This window comes from Lissotriton helveticus, chromosome 7 (genome assembly GCF_964261635.1).
Source record: "Lissotriton helveticus chromosome 7, aLisHel1.1, whole genome shotgun sequence".
NCBI lineage: Eukaryota > Metazoa > Chordata > Amphibia > Caudata > Salamandridae > Lissotriton > Lissotriton helveticus.
The window spans coordinates 1,958,565,187-1,958,584,277 of NC_136068.1; the positions used below are offsets into that span (position 1 = coordinate 1,958,565,187).

The following is a 19,091-nucleotide window of genomic DNA, read 5'->3' on the forward strand; positions in this document are numbered from 1 at the left end:
AGTACTTAAGAGAGGTCCTCCAATGCTGAGAGACTGGTGAAAGGTAAATCTGTGTTTTTTGGTTTTCCTGCTAAATGCACTTGAAAGTTCAAAACAAGTATTGGCATAGCCAATAGGTCTCGCCTTTTGGACCTTATTAGCGTTTAGCCATGCAACAGTTAATGTTATAGCACTAAAGATATTGTGCTGCATAACTAAAAACGTATAAGGTCCCAAAGCGAGACCTATTGGCTATGCCAATGCTTGTTTTCTTATGAGCATTAGAGGGTATAAAGGTGTCACAGCTCTTTTCACACATGAAATTTAGAGGGTCTGGAGGTGCCATGCCTTGGGGTGGGCGGTAAACTCCACTCGCCGGCAGAGTTCGCAGAGTTTTGCCCACTCCGTGTTCCGCTTGGAGAGGGAAGTTCAGCAAAAAGTCCACAAACCACTGAGGGGCAGAGTTTACCACCAGCTCCACACAGGACATGAGAACTTCAAACATCCACAGACAGACACATACACAAGCACACGTGAAGGGGCCAGTGAGCTTCCATAAAACATGTGGCGTCATGGGCTCTAAAGTGTGATTAACAGAAAGAAAAGTGCAGCGATTGATGTCAGTGTATTTGATTTCATGCTCAGCCAGTGGCAAAGCATGTGTGCCATGCGATCAAGGGAAATGGAACCCCCAGACACAAGTTAGTAGTGATATTTTACATTTATTGGGGTACATATGGCCTATAGAACCCCTGGGTCATGGCGACAAAGCACCAGCTGCACTTTTGATGCTAGGCCCTCAGCACATGCCCAGTTCTGGTGGCTTATTCTAGGTGCGGGCCTGACTAATCCCTGGGATGGCCTATGCTGACCCTGCCAGAGAGAGGGTGGTCTGTACCACAGAGAGCGGGAGCACAAGCAGTGCCAGCGATGGCGCAACTATCTTAAGTGCAGCAGGTGCAGTAGCTCCAGACCCGCAGTTGTGAGGGGTGCTCTGAACCTCACTTATAGATACTTAGTGGACTAATGTGTCCACTGTAGCCTGCATGGGTAATTGAATTTATTTCTTGACAATTCTTTTCTTGATAACGGGAGATTCTGATCCCTGCTACAGGGATAATTCCTGTGATAAACGAACGAGCTGCTAGTCCTTTAAAAACATTTTGATAGGTGCGTATTCAGTCGGAGAATACAACAGGCAGCTCTTTCTTTAATCCAGGGTACCGACGACTCAAGAGGCCATAAAGAATTACCAAAATGTTGGTAATTCTAGCAGCTCATCTGTTTATCACAGGAATTATCCCTGTAACAGGGATCAGAATCTCCAGTTATCAAGAAAGCAATTGTCAAGAAAGAAATTCAATTACCCCATGCAGGCTGACGTATAAAGCCATCCCTGTCTTTATACTTATCTGACGGTTTAGGGTTTGAGCACAACATTTGGTGTTGGAACTCCTGATGAAGGCAGTTGTCTGTCGAAACGCGCATTGAGTTATTTTGGAAACCACTCATAGAATTATTTGTTCATCAAATTGTTTTGCTACATCAATTGCAAATTGAATTGCCTTTAGCTAAGAAGATCATATACATCAGTATGATTATTTGAATGTAGTATGCCTGGGTATTGAACGAATGCAGTGAGAATGTTGTTTTATTGTTAGTCTCTGTAGGACCTTCTTCCTATACGTATTTTTTTTATATTTATCAAATTAATTATGATGATCAATAAATAATTTTTGTATTTTTTCATTCACTAGTGTCACTATTGTATTTTACTTTCTAATGTTTTGAGATAAGTATTTCATGAAGTAGCCCTAGATTATTTACATTAGACATTCTCCCTTACACAGGGAAAGAGATATTCCTTTGCTTATCTTGAAGGTCGACTGGAGCTTTCAGAGCAAGAGCTGTTTCTGTGTTTCTACATTTTAAAATGTCGTATTAATTCAGCAATGGGGATCTGAGTTTTTCGTAACTCCGCGTTCTTCGCGGAGTGCGGAAAACTCTGTAAACTCCACAAGTGGAGCAGAGTTCACCGCCCGGGCTTACTCTTTTCACACAGGTACATGTTAGACCTGCCAGCCCTAGGGTGGTCTTTCCCCAAACTTTTTGCCTGCTTACCTCCTCTTTTTGCTTATTATTTTTGTTGGCCTTAGGACTCTGAGGACTTTACCACTGCTGACCACCGCTAAAGTGCATGTGCTTCTCCCATAAAAATAGTTACATTTGGTATATCCTCACTCCTTTCACACTCCCAGGAGGGGTTCCTCAGGGCTCCTCCCTGAGCCCCACCCTCTTTAATATTTACATCTCCTCCCTCGCCCCGGTGATTCGGTCATTTGGCTTTGAACTTACATCTTACGCAGATGATACACAAATTGTGGTATCTCTGCTCCCGGGTCGAGAGGAGGGAATAGCAGCAAGATTCCAGGACTGCATGACCGCAGTAAGCTCATGGATGGCCAGGAATTGCCTTAAATTGAACTCTTCGAAGACGGAGGTTCTTCTCTTTGGCAATGAGACCAACTTATGGACCCCCAACTGGTGGCCTCAAGAAATGGGAGATCCTCCCATACCCGCCACGACAGTAAAAAATCTAGGGATACTCATTGACAAACAACTTACTTTTAAGACACAAGTCAATGCCCTCTCATCCTCAGTCCACTGGATAATAAAAACAATAAGGAAAATTCTCCCCTTTCTCTCCATTAGCAGTAGGAAAACTGTCGTGACAGCATTAGTGCTGTCACGCCTCGACTACTGCAACAGTCTGTATTTACAAGCACAGCAAGGGATCCTGAATAAGCTACAGACGCTGCAAAATGCTGCTGTTCGCTTAATCACGGGTCTACCCAAGTTTGCCTCCGTTTCCGGGGAACTGAGGAAATTGCACTGGCTCCCAGTACGGAAACGTATGATGTTCAAAGCGTTGTGCATAGTGTTCAAGGCAGTGAATGGACTAGGTCCATCTTTCCTTCAACAACACTTCCAGCTGTACAAGCCAGGCCGACATTTAAGATCATCTAACAAATGGCTTGTCAAGACTGATCGCATTAGGAAAGTCCGATGGGGAGGCCGCAGTTTTATCTCCGGAGCAGCTGATATCTGGAATAAGATGCCCCTCCCCCTAAAACAAAGCACTGACCTAATGACATTTAGGAAGAACACTAAAACATGGCTTTTCAATCTATAGGGACTAACATCGCATGGAGAAAGTACATCATTTTAGCGCCAGGACACCTGCCCGGTAACAGTGCGCTCAATAAATGGTAAAAATAAATAATAAAATAATATCCACAATTGGGTTATTTAATTTATCTGTAAGTCACTAGTAGAGTAAACTACCTGTGCCCAGGGTCTGTAAATTAAATGCTACTAGTGGGCCTACTTATTATAGACAACAGGGGTCCTAAGGATTTTCAATATGACAAAAGAATAATAATATAGACCACGATCAGTACTATATTTTTTCTCAACGCCCAGCCGGGCGTGAATTTATTAAGGAATAATATATAATAACAATTGTCTAAGGAAGACAAAAATGAGCAACAGAATAGGGTACAGTCCTGTACCTATCCCAGAGAAGTTGAAAGGCCAATAGAACCAAGAGAGATAGGAAAAGGAAAGAAGTTTTTTCAGGCAAGAGACAAATTTATAGAGCCAGAGGGTGGCTTGCGATCTCAATAAATAGTTTCATACAGTACACCACACAGTGTAAACATTCAAATATACATGTTAAGTCATATGTTACACTGTTTAAAGCGTCGACGTTTCTATCCCTAAAGGCTCAAAATTAATTGGGATCATCATCAGGACAGTTTACAATTAATGCCTGTTTTACAATGCGAATGCCTTCACGAGCAGAAGATCACGTGATGACATGTTGAGGTGGGTTTCTCTAACCGGCTCAAGGGGCTTGTTGCTGGCTATGCTCGGATCAGTCGTAGGGAGGAGGTAGACCGCGAGGGTGGTGGGTTGCCTCCTTTTTATATTCATACAATTCCACTGCAGGAGAGTTTGTGGATCATGGGGTATTCCTGCTGGCTATGCTTTGAATGGCCGTCAAGGGAGAACTAACCACGAGGGTACTTTCCCATCACTTGGAGGAAAAGGGTGGCCTCCTTCGTTTCGATCCGTAGCTTCAAGGCTGACTGCACTCCGATCGGTCGTAAGGACGAGGTAGACCGCGAGGGTGACGGGTTGCCTCCTTTGTACGATTATACAATTTCACTGCAGGAAAATTTTGGATCACGGGGTATTCCTGGCTATACTTTGAGCGGCCGTCACGGGAGAAGTACGCATGAGGGTACTTTCGTTACTTGGAGGAAAAGGTGGCTTCCTTCGTTTGGTCCGTGGCTTCAAAGCTGACTCCTCGATGGGAGCGGCTGTGGGGCGGTGGGAGAAACGTGATAGTCTCCTCACCCTTCAATGGCAGCGGATTCGCGCTGCCATTGAAGGGTGAGGAGACTATCGCGTTTCTCCCACCGCCCCACAGCCGCTCCCATCGAGGAGGCAGCTTTGAAGCCACGGACCAAACGAAGGAAGCCACCTTTTCCTCCAAGTAACGAAAGTACCCTCATGCGTACTTCTCCCGTGGCGGCCGCTCAAAGTATAGCCAGGAATACCCCGTGATCCAAAATTTTCCTGCAGTGAAATTGTATAATCGTACAAAGGAGGCAACCCGTCACCCTCGCGGTCTACCTCGTCCTTACGACCGATCGGAGTGCAGCCAGCCTTGAAGCTACGGATCCAAACGAAGGAGGCCACCCTTTTCCTCCAAGTAATGGGAAAGTACCCTCGTGGTTAGTTCTCCCTTGACGGCCATTCAAAGCATAGCCAGCAGGAATACCCCATGATCCACAAACTCTCCTGCAGTGGAATTGTATGAATATAAAAAGGAGGCAACCCACCACCCTCGCGGTCTACCTCCTCCCTACGACTGATCCGAGCATAGCCAGCAACAAGCCCCTTGAGCCGGTTAGAGAAACCCACCTCAACATGTCATCACGTGATCTTCTGCTCGTGAAGGCATTCGCATTGTAAAACAGGCATTAATTGTAAACTGTCCTGATGATGATCCCAATTAATTTTGAGCCTTTAGGGATCGAAACGTCGACGCTTTAAACAGTGTAACATATGACTTAACATGTATATTTGAATGTTTACACTGTGTGGTGTACTGTATGAAACTATTTATTGAGATCGCAAGCCACCCTCTGGCTCTATAAATTTGTCTCTTGCCTGAAAAAACTTCTTTCCTTTTCCTATCTCTCTTGGTTCTATTGGCCTTTCAACTTCTCTGGGATAGGTACAGGACTGTACCCTATTCTGTTGCTCATTTTTGTCTTCCTTAGACAATTGTTATTATATATTATTCCTTAATAAATTCACGCCCGGCTGGGCGTTGAGAAAAAATATAGTACTGATCGTGGTCTATATTATTATTCTTTTGTCATATTGAAAATCCTTAGGACCCCTGTTGTCTATAATAAGTAAACTAACCTATGGTCCGAAGGCCCCTGTTGGGTTCCCTTGTGTTCCAAAACGACTAGTGGGCCTACAGCACTGATTGTGCCATCAACACAAGTAGCCCTTTAAACAAGACGAGTAGCTCTTTAAAAATGTTTAAGGCTGGCCACTGCAGAGCCTAGGTATACAGTTTACTGCCAGTTCGACTTGCCAGTTAAAACCCTTTGCCAAGCCTTAAACTGCTCTTTATTACACATAGGCCACCCTAAGATAGACCCTAGGCAGCACGTAGGGCAGGGGACTAGCGCAGGGACACACTGGTTAGTGTAACCAGGCGCTGTATAAACTCAGGATTCTTCTTATTATTATTATTATTAAGTAAAAGGTAGAACATGCACTTTTAAGTTTTTCGTTTCCTGGTAGTCAGAAACACCTACATTTGTTTTTCACATTTTCACATTGGGAATTACTTAATACAATTTTAAGCCGTAATTCCTGCTTAGAAAGGAGTAGCTCTGACATGTTTCATATCTTTGGAATAGTAGTGATAAATCTTCTTTACTGATAAAGTTGGATATAATGTTACTATTTAGTAATGCCACTAAGTGCAGTGACTGTAGCTTGTCTCCAATACATGTCTGGGATGGGTAACAGCTTTACTTTGTGCATTCCCTCCAGGTTAGGCCTAGGAGGAGTTTGCGTAGTTCTGCTATGCAGAACTCCACGTAGTGCCAAAAATCTTCACTGCACTATGTGGAATTCTGCAAGCGGCAGAGTGCGATATGTTGCACTGCTCTCACTATCTTTTAGTGCGATACGTTGCGCTGCTCTTGCTAACTTTTAGTGGCAGGTGTTGCTCCCGCACTATAAAAGCAACGCGAATGGCACCACATGCAGCGCAAGTGGTCACTCCTCCTTTCTGCCGCTCAAGTAGATGTTCTAGTTTAGTGGTAGCTTCCTCAATGCAAGTGGAAGATTTCTTAATGTGAGTGGTAGCGACCTGCCACAACCACCCGCGTTGAGAAATCTCACCGGGAGGTTGTCTGGAGTAAGATTTTCCTCGTTTGCAATCGCCAACTTAACATTGGTAAGCCGTGCAAGAGGAACAATTCTGTGCCGCTATGCACTGTTTTTCGGAGCTCCACTCTCTATGCAGAGCAGGAAAAACTTTGCAACTGCTGCAAGCAGAGCGGGATTTCACACCCATGCGTCCTCCAGACAGCCACAACACAAGAAGACTAGGTGTGTCTGAGTGCCCGTCTGCATACTGATAGCTCTTCCTGTGCAGGATGGGCGGGCTTAGCTGACACTTACACTTGAATAGGCAGTGTCCTGTCCCAACACAAAGGGTTGATTGCCCCATACAGATAGTCTGGAACCAGGGATGGGAAGAAACGGCTTCCATACACTTCAAATAACCTTCTTTGTAGACCCTTCCACTTCAAAGGTGCAACTCAGTACAAGTACTGGTTCTCTTACACCACTAAATCAGACCTTTAAAGAACCTCTATCAGAAGAACTGCTGTGCTGCTGCAAGGACTGGCACTCAGCTAGACTACTGATCTGGTGTACCTGTTTTTCTTCTGTGTTGTCCTGCTGCTCTCTGACCCTACTGAGGGAGAGCGGGATTCTGCCTTACAACCAAAGTGATCCCTAAGAGACTTGTTAGCATGTCTCCTGTTGCTTGAGACTCAGGGTTATCAAAGTCTCTACACCTGCTGCTGTGCCTGGTTCTCTAGAAGTGGATGCATATACTTGCATCAGAGATATCAACATATCTCCACTTTGCTTGGAGCAGAACCAGTGCACTGACCCTGTTGCAGGAGTAGGATCAGCGCATCACACTCAGAACCAGTGCTTTGCCTCAAGCACTTGACACATCAGAACCACGCATTGCCACCACTGCAGAGAGATCGACCCATCCCCTTGATTTTGCAGGGAAACCCGACGCACCGCATTGGAACCAATGCTTCTCAACTTAAGCGCTTCTCCTTCAGAGCCAAAGCATCACCACCACTGCAGGATCGACACCAATGTGTCCCTCGACTGCACCCTGCATCTTGCTGTTGTGACCAGGATCCAGATAATCTGTCCCCTGGGCATGTGTGGCTTCTTTTTAATCTTTAAAAATCCATTACTTGGCTGGTAATTGTTGGATTTTTGTTGTTTTGGTCTTCATTTATTTATAAACATATTGTCTATTTACCTAAACCAATGTGGAGTTTTTTTGTGGTGTTTTCATTGTGGTACTGTGTGTTGAATTGTGCATTTACTTTACACGTTTGCCTCTTTAGTAAGTATGGGCGAATTTTGCGGATCTGCGGTCCGCGAATTCGAGCACAATCGCAAAAAAATCCGCGAATTCGCGGATTTTCCCCGCAAATCGCGGATTTTTTTGCAATTGCACTATACTTAACTGGAGTACTTTCTACTGGCTAATCAGTAAGTGCTACCTCGTTGGGTAAATGTATATTGCTTTTCCTACACTGCAGCTGCGTAAAGGGCCAGAACATTTGTCTTCAGTGACCCTGTGTGCCTGTAACTTTGCCACCGCGCCAAAATGCGCCGAGGTTCCTTGAGTGAGCTATCCATCATAGTTGGGAAAGGGCGGGTAGACGTTTGATACCGCTAGTGTGTTGTGCGGGGCTTCTATGCATGTTCACATGCCTCTTGTGTATAAAGGGTCAGAGAGCGAGCAGGGCAGCAGGTGAAGAGAAAGCAGCCTCCTGGTCACAGGAACGGGGATTGGGATCGAGAAACTCAGGGATGTAGAGACCTCCCTCGAGTATTACAGCTCATTTTCGACAGCAGATATGGTGTTAAAGCACACTTGCCCAGCCTTGATCGTGCTAATGTTTTCGGCTGAATAAAATGTTACTGAATTTGAGCTTCAACTCGGGCACCTGCTTTATTTATATCTGTAAGTGCTTCCTGCTGAGGTTTAGTTTTTGTGACAGGAGCCTCGTTGCCTACTTGTAACTATTCTCTGACCCTGCTTCGAGGGTCAGAGAATAGTTGCAAGTAGGCAACGAGGCGCCGCTCAGGAAGCACTTACAGGGTTACAACAGGTACCCAAGTTGAAGTTAATTTCTTTGTAACCCTTTTGTAAATGGTTACAAAGAAATTAGCTTCATCTTGGGCACCTGCTGCTGTAACCATGTAAGTGCTTCATGGAAAATTCGTCCCGCTCGCGGATTCGCTGATTTTTCTGCGATTTCGCGAGATTTGCGGATCACGAAATTGCAGAAAATCCGCAAATTCCACGAGCGGAATGAATTTTCGGCCCACACTTACTCTTTAGATTAGTCTGACTGCTCTGTGCCAAGCTGCAAGAGTGTAAGCACAGGTTATCTTTTAGTGTGTATCGGACTTACCCTGACTAGGATTATTATTCCTGCTTAGACAGGGTACATACCTCTGCCAACCAGAAACCCAATTTCTAACATTGGTGGCAGCGGAGGGATAGAACTTGTGTTTTTGTAATTCCATAAAGTAAATCAGTGTTCACTCCTACTCTATTTTGAAGACCAATTCAAACCCTTTTTCAATTCTCCTTTAATTGACTTTTTGATTTTTTACTAAACAAGCCTCTACCTGGAGAAACAGCAGCTGCACTTGCATTGATATATCTTGAGCTGGCCAAGCTGGAGACCTACACTGCTGTCCAGCTCAAAGATTTTTTCAAGGTGGTTGAACTGTCCACTAAAGGCTTCACCAGGGAGGAAGGTGGAGTTTCAAAAACCGTAGAAAACCTGGGCAGAGGCCCGTAAGGGAGGAGCTGGAACCCCAGAGGAGGAGAAACAAGAGATTCAGGAGGATGAGGAGTTGATCCACAAAAATGAGGTATATCTGGAACTGCCTGCGGAAGGGGCCAACAACGTGCTGTAAGTAGTGGTGGCTCCCAGAGCAGGGAGCAGCAACTCATCATTGAACCTGTCACCAGAGTAGCTGGCAGAAAGGAGGGAGGAACGAAAGCCCAAGCTGGAGCTAGCTCAGTTAGAACAGGAGCAAATGCCTGCTCAACTAGAGAAAGAAAGGCTCTGGCTGAGAGGAAATAGGCACTAGAAGAGAAGAGGATGACCATGGAGAAGATGAATATGGCCCATGAGCTGATCCTCAGAGAGCTGGACATCAGGGCATTTCAGGTAGAGTCCAGTAGTAATGGTGGCAGCATACCCACAGTACCTGGTAGTGAAGTCTCAATCTGCCTACCTAAAGACCTGATGCCTAGTTATGTGGTGGGGGATGACAGACAAATGTGGCCCTCAGGGTTCAAAAGGTCCCAGAGGAGTCCTGTGGAGTAGTTTTATGAGCTACATACCCACAGTGGGGAGGAAAACACTCCCAACACTAGAGGTGGTGGTTCTCGCTACACTGCAATGGAGGCCATACTAGTCAACACGTTTGTACTGAGACCTGAGAAATACAGACAGGGAATCAGGGCCAGCCACAAATTCTCATCACAGACCTTTGTGGATTTCTTATGTTAGCTAACAAGGCATTAAAGGGCTGGGTGAGGGTCCGCAAAGTTGATAATTATTCAGGGATGTACATTTATATTTGAAGGTACATATGCTTGATATTTGTTTCCCAGACCTGCACCAACACCTGGTTGATAGTAAGCTTTCCAAGAAGGTATCTGGGGGGACTCCCAAAAGTGTGGTCAGGGTTCCCAACAGTAGAAAGAAGGGGGAGATACACATAGAAGGAGTTCTCAGAAGGCCTCTAAATACCTCACACAGGTAAGGGTCCCATTACCAATCTGGCCACCAGAAGAAGAACTACCCAGAGCAGAGTCAGCAGCCAACATCTATTAAGCACTATGAGTGTTTCTGACTATGGCCACTACAAGGGAGATCCCAAGTGCCCAAAAAGAGCCCCACCTCCCAATGGAGGAAAAGTCCCCAGGGTGGTGAGTATAGAGGTGGGGTAGGAGTTTGTTCCAGTATCTGGGGGGAGTTTGCTGAGTTTACCTTAGTGTACCTGGATGACCGTGAGATGGTTGCTAAAATCCATGTGCCATCAAATACTGCAAAGTATAGGCAATGGGTTACCATCAATGGGCAAGGTGTTCCGGCTCTGAGGGGCATAGGTACCAGCATGACTATGGTAAATAAATCAGCTGCCGTTCCCAGAGCACGTGATAACCCATGCATTCCATAAGGTTGTGGTGGCTGAGGCGGTCACCATCCAGTGGCCCTTGTTCCATTTGTATAGGTGAGTCAGGTCTTCTGAAATATGAAGTGACCCCTGCCATGCCTGTGGACTGTCTGTTAGGAAAAGACCATGAGAACACTACCTGGAAGGAAGAGGCTCTTAAGGTACACCGGAAAATGTTAGGGTTACTTGAGTGGATTTGTGCATCCACCAGGCCCATGGATGGCCAGAATGGGAGTTAAAAAGGGCTAGAGCCTTGCAGAATGACCCAGCTAGCTGCTAAGAAGGGTAAAGGCAGAGGGCGTGGAAAACAGCCCCTGAATATCTCCCAGTTGAAATGGATGAGGCACCTGCAGTTACTGCCCCGGACCCCACTGAGGAGGACATGGTTTCCCTTGGGAATGTATGACGTTACAACGCATACTTTTAAAACGCATACCTTTACAATGCCCACGCATTAAGAGGACCACTACATTTGATGAAAGCAGGGTGGGAGCAAGCTCCAAGGAAGATTTCCCAGGATGTAGTGAGCTACATGCTGGCCTGTGGAATTCTAATAGCTAAGTTGTGGAAGCAAGCCTCAGACAACTTAGAAGCCAGTCAGGAAGCGATGAAATAATGGTACAACCAAAATTCTACCACTGTGGAATTGCAACCTGGAAAGAAAGTGTAGGCTATGGAACCTGTGGAGCCCAGGGCCCTCCAGGACTGGTTGAATGGACCCTATGAGGTGGTTGAATGCAAGGGTGAGTACACCTACCTGTTGGGCCTCAAGACCCCTAGACATCCCCACCAGGTGCTCCATGTCCACCACCTCAAACCCCACGTGGAGAGGTGTGAGGTCCCATGCTGGTGGTGACAGAAGGAGTAGAGGAAAGGAAAGGTGAACCTCTCTGTGACCTCTTATGCTCCAAGGAGAAAGATGGATCAGTGGGGAGTAATTATTTCCCTTGGTCTGACTCCTGAACAGCAGAGGGACTGCCAACAATGTGGAGAAGTGTGGCTCAGGGGTTAGAGGCAGCAGACCCGGAAGCTGAGATCGGTCCTGGACCAGGGTTCAATTCCCCGCCTCGGCGGGGTCTTGGGCTAAAAATTCCACGGACTCGATAATTCTCGCCCCGGTGCCTCCTCGACTCACGGGTTCACACTCTGCGACTCTGGGCAATAGCTTGCTTAATCCCCACAACGGCCCCTCGCGGCGGGATGCCTGACTTTCACCTTGTGGATACCCTGCTATCTCACAGGGGAATACCAGGAAGGGTTCCCTAAGCAAGCGCCGGGAAACCCACTGCGGGTAGCTGTGCGCTATATAAGCTCAACTACATTTACACATTTACAACAATGCTGTTTCAGTACTCCTCTCTGTTGACTCTCTTCCCTGGGACTTACCAATCTGTGTGCCCATGATGTGGACACAGTGGGCAGACTTCCTGTCAAGAAATAATCTTACAGGCTGTTTGACAAGGTGAGGGCCAGCATTAGGGAAGAGGTTTCCAAAATTTTGGAGTTGAGGGTGATGTGTAGACTATAGGGGGATCATATCAGTCACCGAGACCGATGCTCTTCTCATTCACCTGGCTGATGAGCGTATTAACGGTTAGGGGCTACCCAGTACTTAATTACTTTTGATCTTACCTTGGGGTACTGGCAGATCACCTTAACAGAAGGAGCAAAGGAGAGGTCAGCATTCTCCACTGCAGAGGTTCTCTATCAGTTTAAGGTGATGCGCTTTGGAATCAAGAATGTCCCTGATACCTTCCAGAGGTTGACAAACCAAGGGGCATATTAGCTAGGACAATATCGCTACTTTAGCAAGACTTTTTCCTGCTAAAGCAGCAATATTTTCATCGCCCTATTAGCAAGGTGTCGCTAACTGCAGTTAGCGACAGCTTTTAGGCTATAGCGACCGGTTTGGGGCCCGCTTTGCATGTCAGCAAAATTTATCGCTAATGACATGCCAAGTGGGCGTACCCAAACTTTTATCGACTGAAAACAGTCGCTAACACAGCTATCACCTATTAGCAAAGCAGGCGAAGCGATTAAAAAAATCGCGATTATCGCTATAATCTAACGCCTGCTAAAAAGTTGACTTACCTGTATAGTCAATGGGGGGTGGACTATCAGATTAAGCCCCTATTGGCGTTAATGCAAGAATATCGCTGGATTTCCAGCGATATTATCCAGTGCTATATATTCGCCAGTGCTATTGAGAGAGAAGCTTTTGCTGTGGTCTCGGCACTAAAGAATTTGAGACCATACCTGTTTGGGACTCACTTCCTGATCCAGACTGACCACAGGCCCACCAGGTGGCTCATGCCATGCAAATGAGGGGAGAGAATCAAAAACTGTTGAGGTAGGGGGTCTATGTCCATACAGGGGATGGACGTCAGGGTGGAACTAAGACTGTGGGTGGACCACACCAATAACTGAAGGTTGGATAGCTCTCCCCACTTTCAGCTGGAAGCACGTGTTAGACCTGTTGTCCTTAGGGTGGTCTTCCCTCAAACTTTTTTCCTGCTTCCATCCTCCATTTGCTGATTCCTTTTGTTGATCTTAGGACTCTGAGCACTTTACCACTGCTGACCGGTGCTATACTACATGTGCTTCTCTGCTTACATTTGGTGTATCCACAATTGTGATATTTAATTTATCAATAAGTCTTTAGTAGAAACCTATACCGAGGGCCTGTAAATTAAATGCTATGAGCTGATGAAGGCCTAAGTGGAATGGGTATGCTCACTTCGCCACCCTAGTTCAGACCCAGCAATATGAAAATCAATCTTGACCCTGTTTCTCATTTTAACAGTAGACTTATCAAGAGAGAGAGAGAAGACTAGAAAGCTAGTCCGTGTCCCCGTGGGTTTATATGTGTTATCAAAGAAGACTAGCTTAATATGACTTTTATTTTAGGACTCTGACTCGTTTTGTCAGTGGACACCTTGTTGGTGTAGTCATGAAGACCTCACCCACCAATCTGGTTGGTGGCATGCTTCATCATCGGGCCCACCCAGTGACACCTAATGTGTTCTGGGTGTGCTTCAATGCCTGATTACAGCGGAGCTGGTATTTTACTGAGAGTGCAGTGTGGGGTGTTAGTGAAGTGACAGTTAAAACGGCTTGGCGAGGGTCCCAGTACCCGAGGGTAAATAAAAATTTTAATAACTGGGCCGAAATGCGTGAATATTGCTGAGAATATAGCGATATTCACGCATTAGCGATGAAATGCTGTTAGCCATGTTATCCACCTCCCTTTGGATAACATGGCTAAGAACTGGTCTGGGCAGGTGTTAGTATTTGGAGATATTCACGCTTATCGCAAATATTTCCATCACTAAGCCTGCCTTGCTAATAGGCGATAGCGACGTTAGCGACTGTGGTCAGTCGCTAATGGGTTGGGTACGCCCACTTTGCATGTCATTAGCGATAAATATCGCTAACATGTAAAGCGGGCCCCAAACCGCTTGCTATCGCCTACAAGCTGTCGCTAACTGCTGTTAGAGACAGCTTGCTATTAGGGCGATAGAATTATCGCCGCTTAGAGGCTGAAAACGTCCGCTAAAGCTTCGAAAATTCCCTTTCGCCCTCCTTGATAATAAGCCCCTGGGTTTATATAAGGGGGTGAAGTAGTTACTGCTTTTCTCTCACATGGGTAAGAGAGGTCATGTGTGTGTGAGGGCAAAAAGGTGTGATTGGTGGGAGAGGGTTCTGTGTTGGCTGCATGATCAGACTCTTTGAACTCCTAGTTATTTGAGTGGGACTTCACGAGTAGTACATGATTTTAGGATCAATTATTCCTGTTTGCACAAAGTATCCCAATGTGACTATAAAAGCCAATGAGGGGATGAGAGATAGACACACTCTTCAGGGCTCTGCTTCCCAACCTCTGGCCTGTCTTGTGCTCATTAACCTCTGTGCATCACACACAGATGTTAATTTCAAGCCAATAATAATTCAAAATATAGATTATAATGATGTCACAATCTGACAGTATAGCTCAGTGAGCTGAACAATTGCTGCTGACAAAATGCAGCATGCCATGAATTAGAAGCCTAGGAAGCTGTCTCTGAATTCCATCCTTCTTTAGGTAGAAAAATAAAATACCATATTTCAAGTAAAAATAACATCTATTATTGACACTGCTTAGAAAAGGCAGACGTACGGTAGGTATCACTACATAACATTCCCAGTAATACTTATTATTTAGTAGCCCTTGAATTACTACTTTCAGGGGCCCTTCGGTTCTAGATAGTTCATGGTTTCTTACAACTTGCTTTGCTCTTTTAGGCACCTTTCTTTCTAAATGTCTAAGACCTGGGGGCATATTACCAACATGTAGCGATAATTATCGCTAAATAGGCTTAGCGGTGAATTTTTTATCGCTACCTATTGCTGGATATGTTAGCGGTGAAAACATGCTATTAGCAACGTTTTTCTCCATTGTGCTAAAATATCCAGCGATAGCGGCGAAATGCGTGAATATCGCTGAGAATACAGCGATATTCACGCATTAGCAACAAAATGCTCTTAGCCATGTTATCCACCTCCCATTGGATAACATGGCTAAGAACTGGTCTGAGCAGGCGTTGGTTTTTGGCGATAGCGGGAATATTTCCATCGCTACGCCTGCCTTGCTAATAGGCGATCAATCAATCAATCAATCATAGCATTTATATAGCGCACTACTCACCCGGAGGGTCTCAAGGCGCTGGTATCGATAGCAACGTTAGTGACTGCTTTCTGTCGCTAACAGTTTGTGTACGCCCACTTTGCATGTCATTAGCGATAAAAATCGATGACATGCAAAGCGGGCCCCAAACCGCTCGCTATCGCCTAAAAGCTGTGGCTAACATCAGTTAGCGACAGCTTGCTAATAGAGCGATAGAATTATCGCCACTTAGCGGCCGAAAACGGCCGCTAAACCGTCGATAATTGCCTATCACCACCCTTGGTAATATGCCCCCTGGTGTCCTCATTCCAGGAGGAGGGTCTGTCCTTGGGCTTTCACTGGTATTAATGCCTTGTTTTCACATTTCAGATCTGAAGGACCTTGAGCTCTACGGCGACGGATGGCATAGGACCCGCCTAAAGGTGGACACGTCCAGAAACATACAGATCAAGTTCCAAGTCCATGGGCTTCCATTCCTGTACCTCAGCTTCTACAGGTGTGTGGGTGACAAGACCCTCCCTGAGCAGGTGGATCACATTGGAGGGAATAGAAACACGGTCCTCACTCTCACACTTGGGGCACATTTCAGGTCCTTCCCTCTGCACGTCTTCATCGTCCGAGCGATCAGCGTCCGCAAAACCATCCAGCGACTACTTCGAAGAAGCCCGGAGACAAAAATTGTCCTCAAAACTGAGAATACTTCTAAAGAACCAGCATATTTTGAGCCCATGAATGACTTCAATGGCTACATCCAGCACCAGATCCTGAACCTCCTGCTGCGGGACCTGGACATTGGCATCGTGGACGCGTGGGACATGACCGTGGCCGCCGCAATCAATGATATGCACCCTCCACCAATGGTCATCCAGAATGAAATCAACTACTTCCTGACATACATCTGCTGAAACACAGACAGGAGGGCGGGGCGACACGTTTACAGCCTGCTGAGACCACCCTGTAAAGTACATGAACACAAGAATGATGGACCAACACACCAAGGAAACCACAAGACCAACAACATTGGTGCATTGGACACATTATTTGTATTTATTATAAATTTTTGGGAAAAGACCTTTGATCCATTTGAGTATCAACACATCACTGTACTACGGCGAAGCAATCCGCCGCAGAGCTCTGTCGCGATTTACCTTTTGGACCTAGTTTGGTTCTCTCTTGGTTTCATGTTTTAGACGTTATTAGACTGTCTCCGCTTTGTAAGGTTATATATTATGCATTTGCATTTGCAACCATATTCTAGGAATGTGCTGTACATGCTACTTGTTATTCAGTAGCTCTTCTTGGGATTTACAGGTAGATTCGTCAAGCATTTTTGCGAGCGCAAACGGTGCGAATCGCAAAAATCGTCCGTTTGCGCCCGCAAAAATGGCATTTGAGATTCATCAATGGTTCATGAACTCGCAATTTGAAAAATCGCAAATAATTGCGATTTTTCAAATTGCGATCGCATTTAAGAAATCTCTATTTGAGATTCCTTAAATGCAATTCATGAACCATTTCAGAATTGCGAATTCGCAACTTCTAGCCGCTATTTACCGCGAAGTCAGACTTCGTGGTAAATAGCGAAAACTTAGAAAAATACACTTTAGTGCATTTTTCTAAGTTGTATGTTACACACACACATGTTCTTTGGACATGTGTGCGCGCAACATCAGTCTACATTTCCATTTCAGGGGTGCTACAGGGTGTCCTTTGGACACCCCTGGCACCCTTGAAATCGCATCCTTATTTGCGAATAGCTAATTGCTAATCGCAAATAAGGAAGCTGTAGAAATCGCAATTTTTTTTGGCGATTTCTACATGAATCCCGTTTTGCAAGTCCTTAATAGCGATTCCTTAATAATCGCTATTAAGGACTCGCAAAACGGGACAATGATGAATCTGGGGGTTAGTCTGCAGAATACATGATGTGAGAATGCTCTGTTTTCATTCTTCAACCAGCATCAAGCTTCTAGTATCAGACACATCAACATCTCCGGGCTGCATTTTATGAAATTGTTGTTTTTACCATAGAAAACAGGAATCGTGCCCTTGAGTGGCGGAGAGGGGCATTCAGGTGGTGGAGACCACCCTGGGACAATCATGGAGTTCAAACATGCAGCTCTGTGCGAACTGACATCCCTCGTCAACCTACAGCCGGCTGATGGACTGACCATAGCACAGAGGTGTGGGTGCAAAGCTCCCAGGGATCATGGAGATAACATCCTCACTGACACCATGCTTGCGGAGAAGGGTGAGATATGGATAAAGGAATAGTTCGACTATGGTTGAAATATATATTCTTGTTACTATGTTCATAATGCTGCTTATATTATTCTGTATCATTTGCCTAATTATCACACCACAGATGCTTCATGCAGGATTATGATGGTTTTCAATAAATGTATCGTAAACTCTCTTTGTGTCTTTCTTGCGGCTTCCATGGGCATGCATGGGTAAACCATCATCAGCATCAAAAGTCTTTATTTCGGTCTTACACCATAAAAGAAACAAGCACATAGATCTTGCATGGCAATAATAAGAATAAAAGGTACCCGTGTTCCCGCCCACCGCCCGTAGTGATATAATCCCCTTTCTATTCCCGCGACGCGGGACGTGTGCGGGACGGCGCCGGGCGAAGATCGGGCAAAGAGCGGGCCGTTTGAGGACCGGAGAGACTGGACTGGGCCACTCCCTTTGCAAGTAACTTTATTATTCTCACAAATTCATCAACTAAGTAAGATTTTTTGAGTGCCATTACAATCTACGCTATTCTACCCCTAACATCTCACTATGGTAGTTACTAGAGGAAAGAAGATGTTGGCTCCAGGGAGCGTAGGAAAACTGCTAGGCCCTATGGACGACTTTATTACCAAAGCAAACCCGTTCATTGATCAAAGTATTTCCCTAATGGAGAAAAGGGTCTCAATGGATTTAGATTTTGCTAAAAGATCTTCCCTGGGAAATCTTGCAGAAGCCAGAACACCTGTCCTGAGTAGCAACAAAGAAAGGTCAAGGTTAGCTGGTGAGAGAAGACGTAGCTTACCTAATAACGTAGACTTGTCTGTATCTGAGTTTGCAGATTCACCCCTAGGCTCAGATATAGAAAAAAAACCTGAGCTACCCCCTCAATCCCACACACAAACGTCAACCTTGGAGAGAATTCAAGCTAGGGGAAGGAGGGAAGGTGCAATAAGCAAAAATAAGACCATCCAAACAAACTTTGATAGAATCACAACGGAACCCCTCCCTAGCTCTCCACACGCCCCACTTCCAAGATTAGACCAACAGGTCGTCACTGCATTGGTACATCAGGACGACCAGGAAGGTGCCACCCCCATAATATTAGATTCACCAATCCTAGTATCTACTGACAAGGGTCCGACAGACTGTGATAATGTAATCACTCTAAGCAAAATTGCTGAACTCCTTAAACAATTCTTACAACCAGTAGAACAAAAACTATCAAAACTAGAGAGTCAGATTTCGAGGCTCATCATTTCTTCACAACATAATCAGAGGCCTGTCCCACAGAAGAAAGGGGGAACTAATTCTGCTCAGATTCCCCTCTCGAATCCCTTGGGCGCTACCGCAAAACCTGTTATTCCCCAAACGATTACACCACAGACAGCAGTATCCATAGCACCGACCCCCATTCCAACATCTTCAGTAACGTCCACTTTGAGTACACCAAACTCAACCACCACCGTAGCAACCACATCAAAACAAGGTAATACTGTGTCATCAACAACTACCCTGTCGCAACCAGCGGCAAAAAAAAATGTAGCTCCCAAAACTCCGGCACATAATCCCTTTTCTCAAC

The 19,091-nt window shown here is 45.5% G+C and overlaps 1 protein-coding gene across 1 annotated transcript in view; it reads left to right on the plus strand.

The window, feature by feature from the left end:
• Positions 1-17,685, plus strand: part of LOC144767909 (NXPE family member 1-like) — a 357,584-nt gene extending 339,899 nt beyond the window's left edge. Inside the window, exon 7 of the mRNA XM_078651249.1 lies at positions 15,641-17,685. Coding sequence (XP_078507375.1) covers positions 15,641-16,176 — 536 coding nt within the window. The 3' untranslated portion in view covers positions 16,177-17,685. The remainder of the gene's footprint in view (positions 1-15,640) is intronic.
• The last annotated feature ends 1,406 nt before the right edge of the window (positions 17,686-19,091 follow it).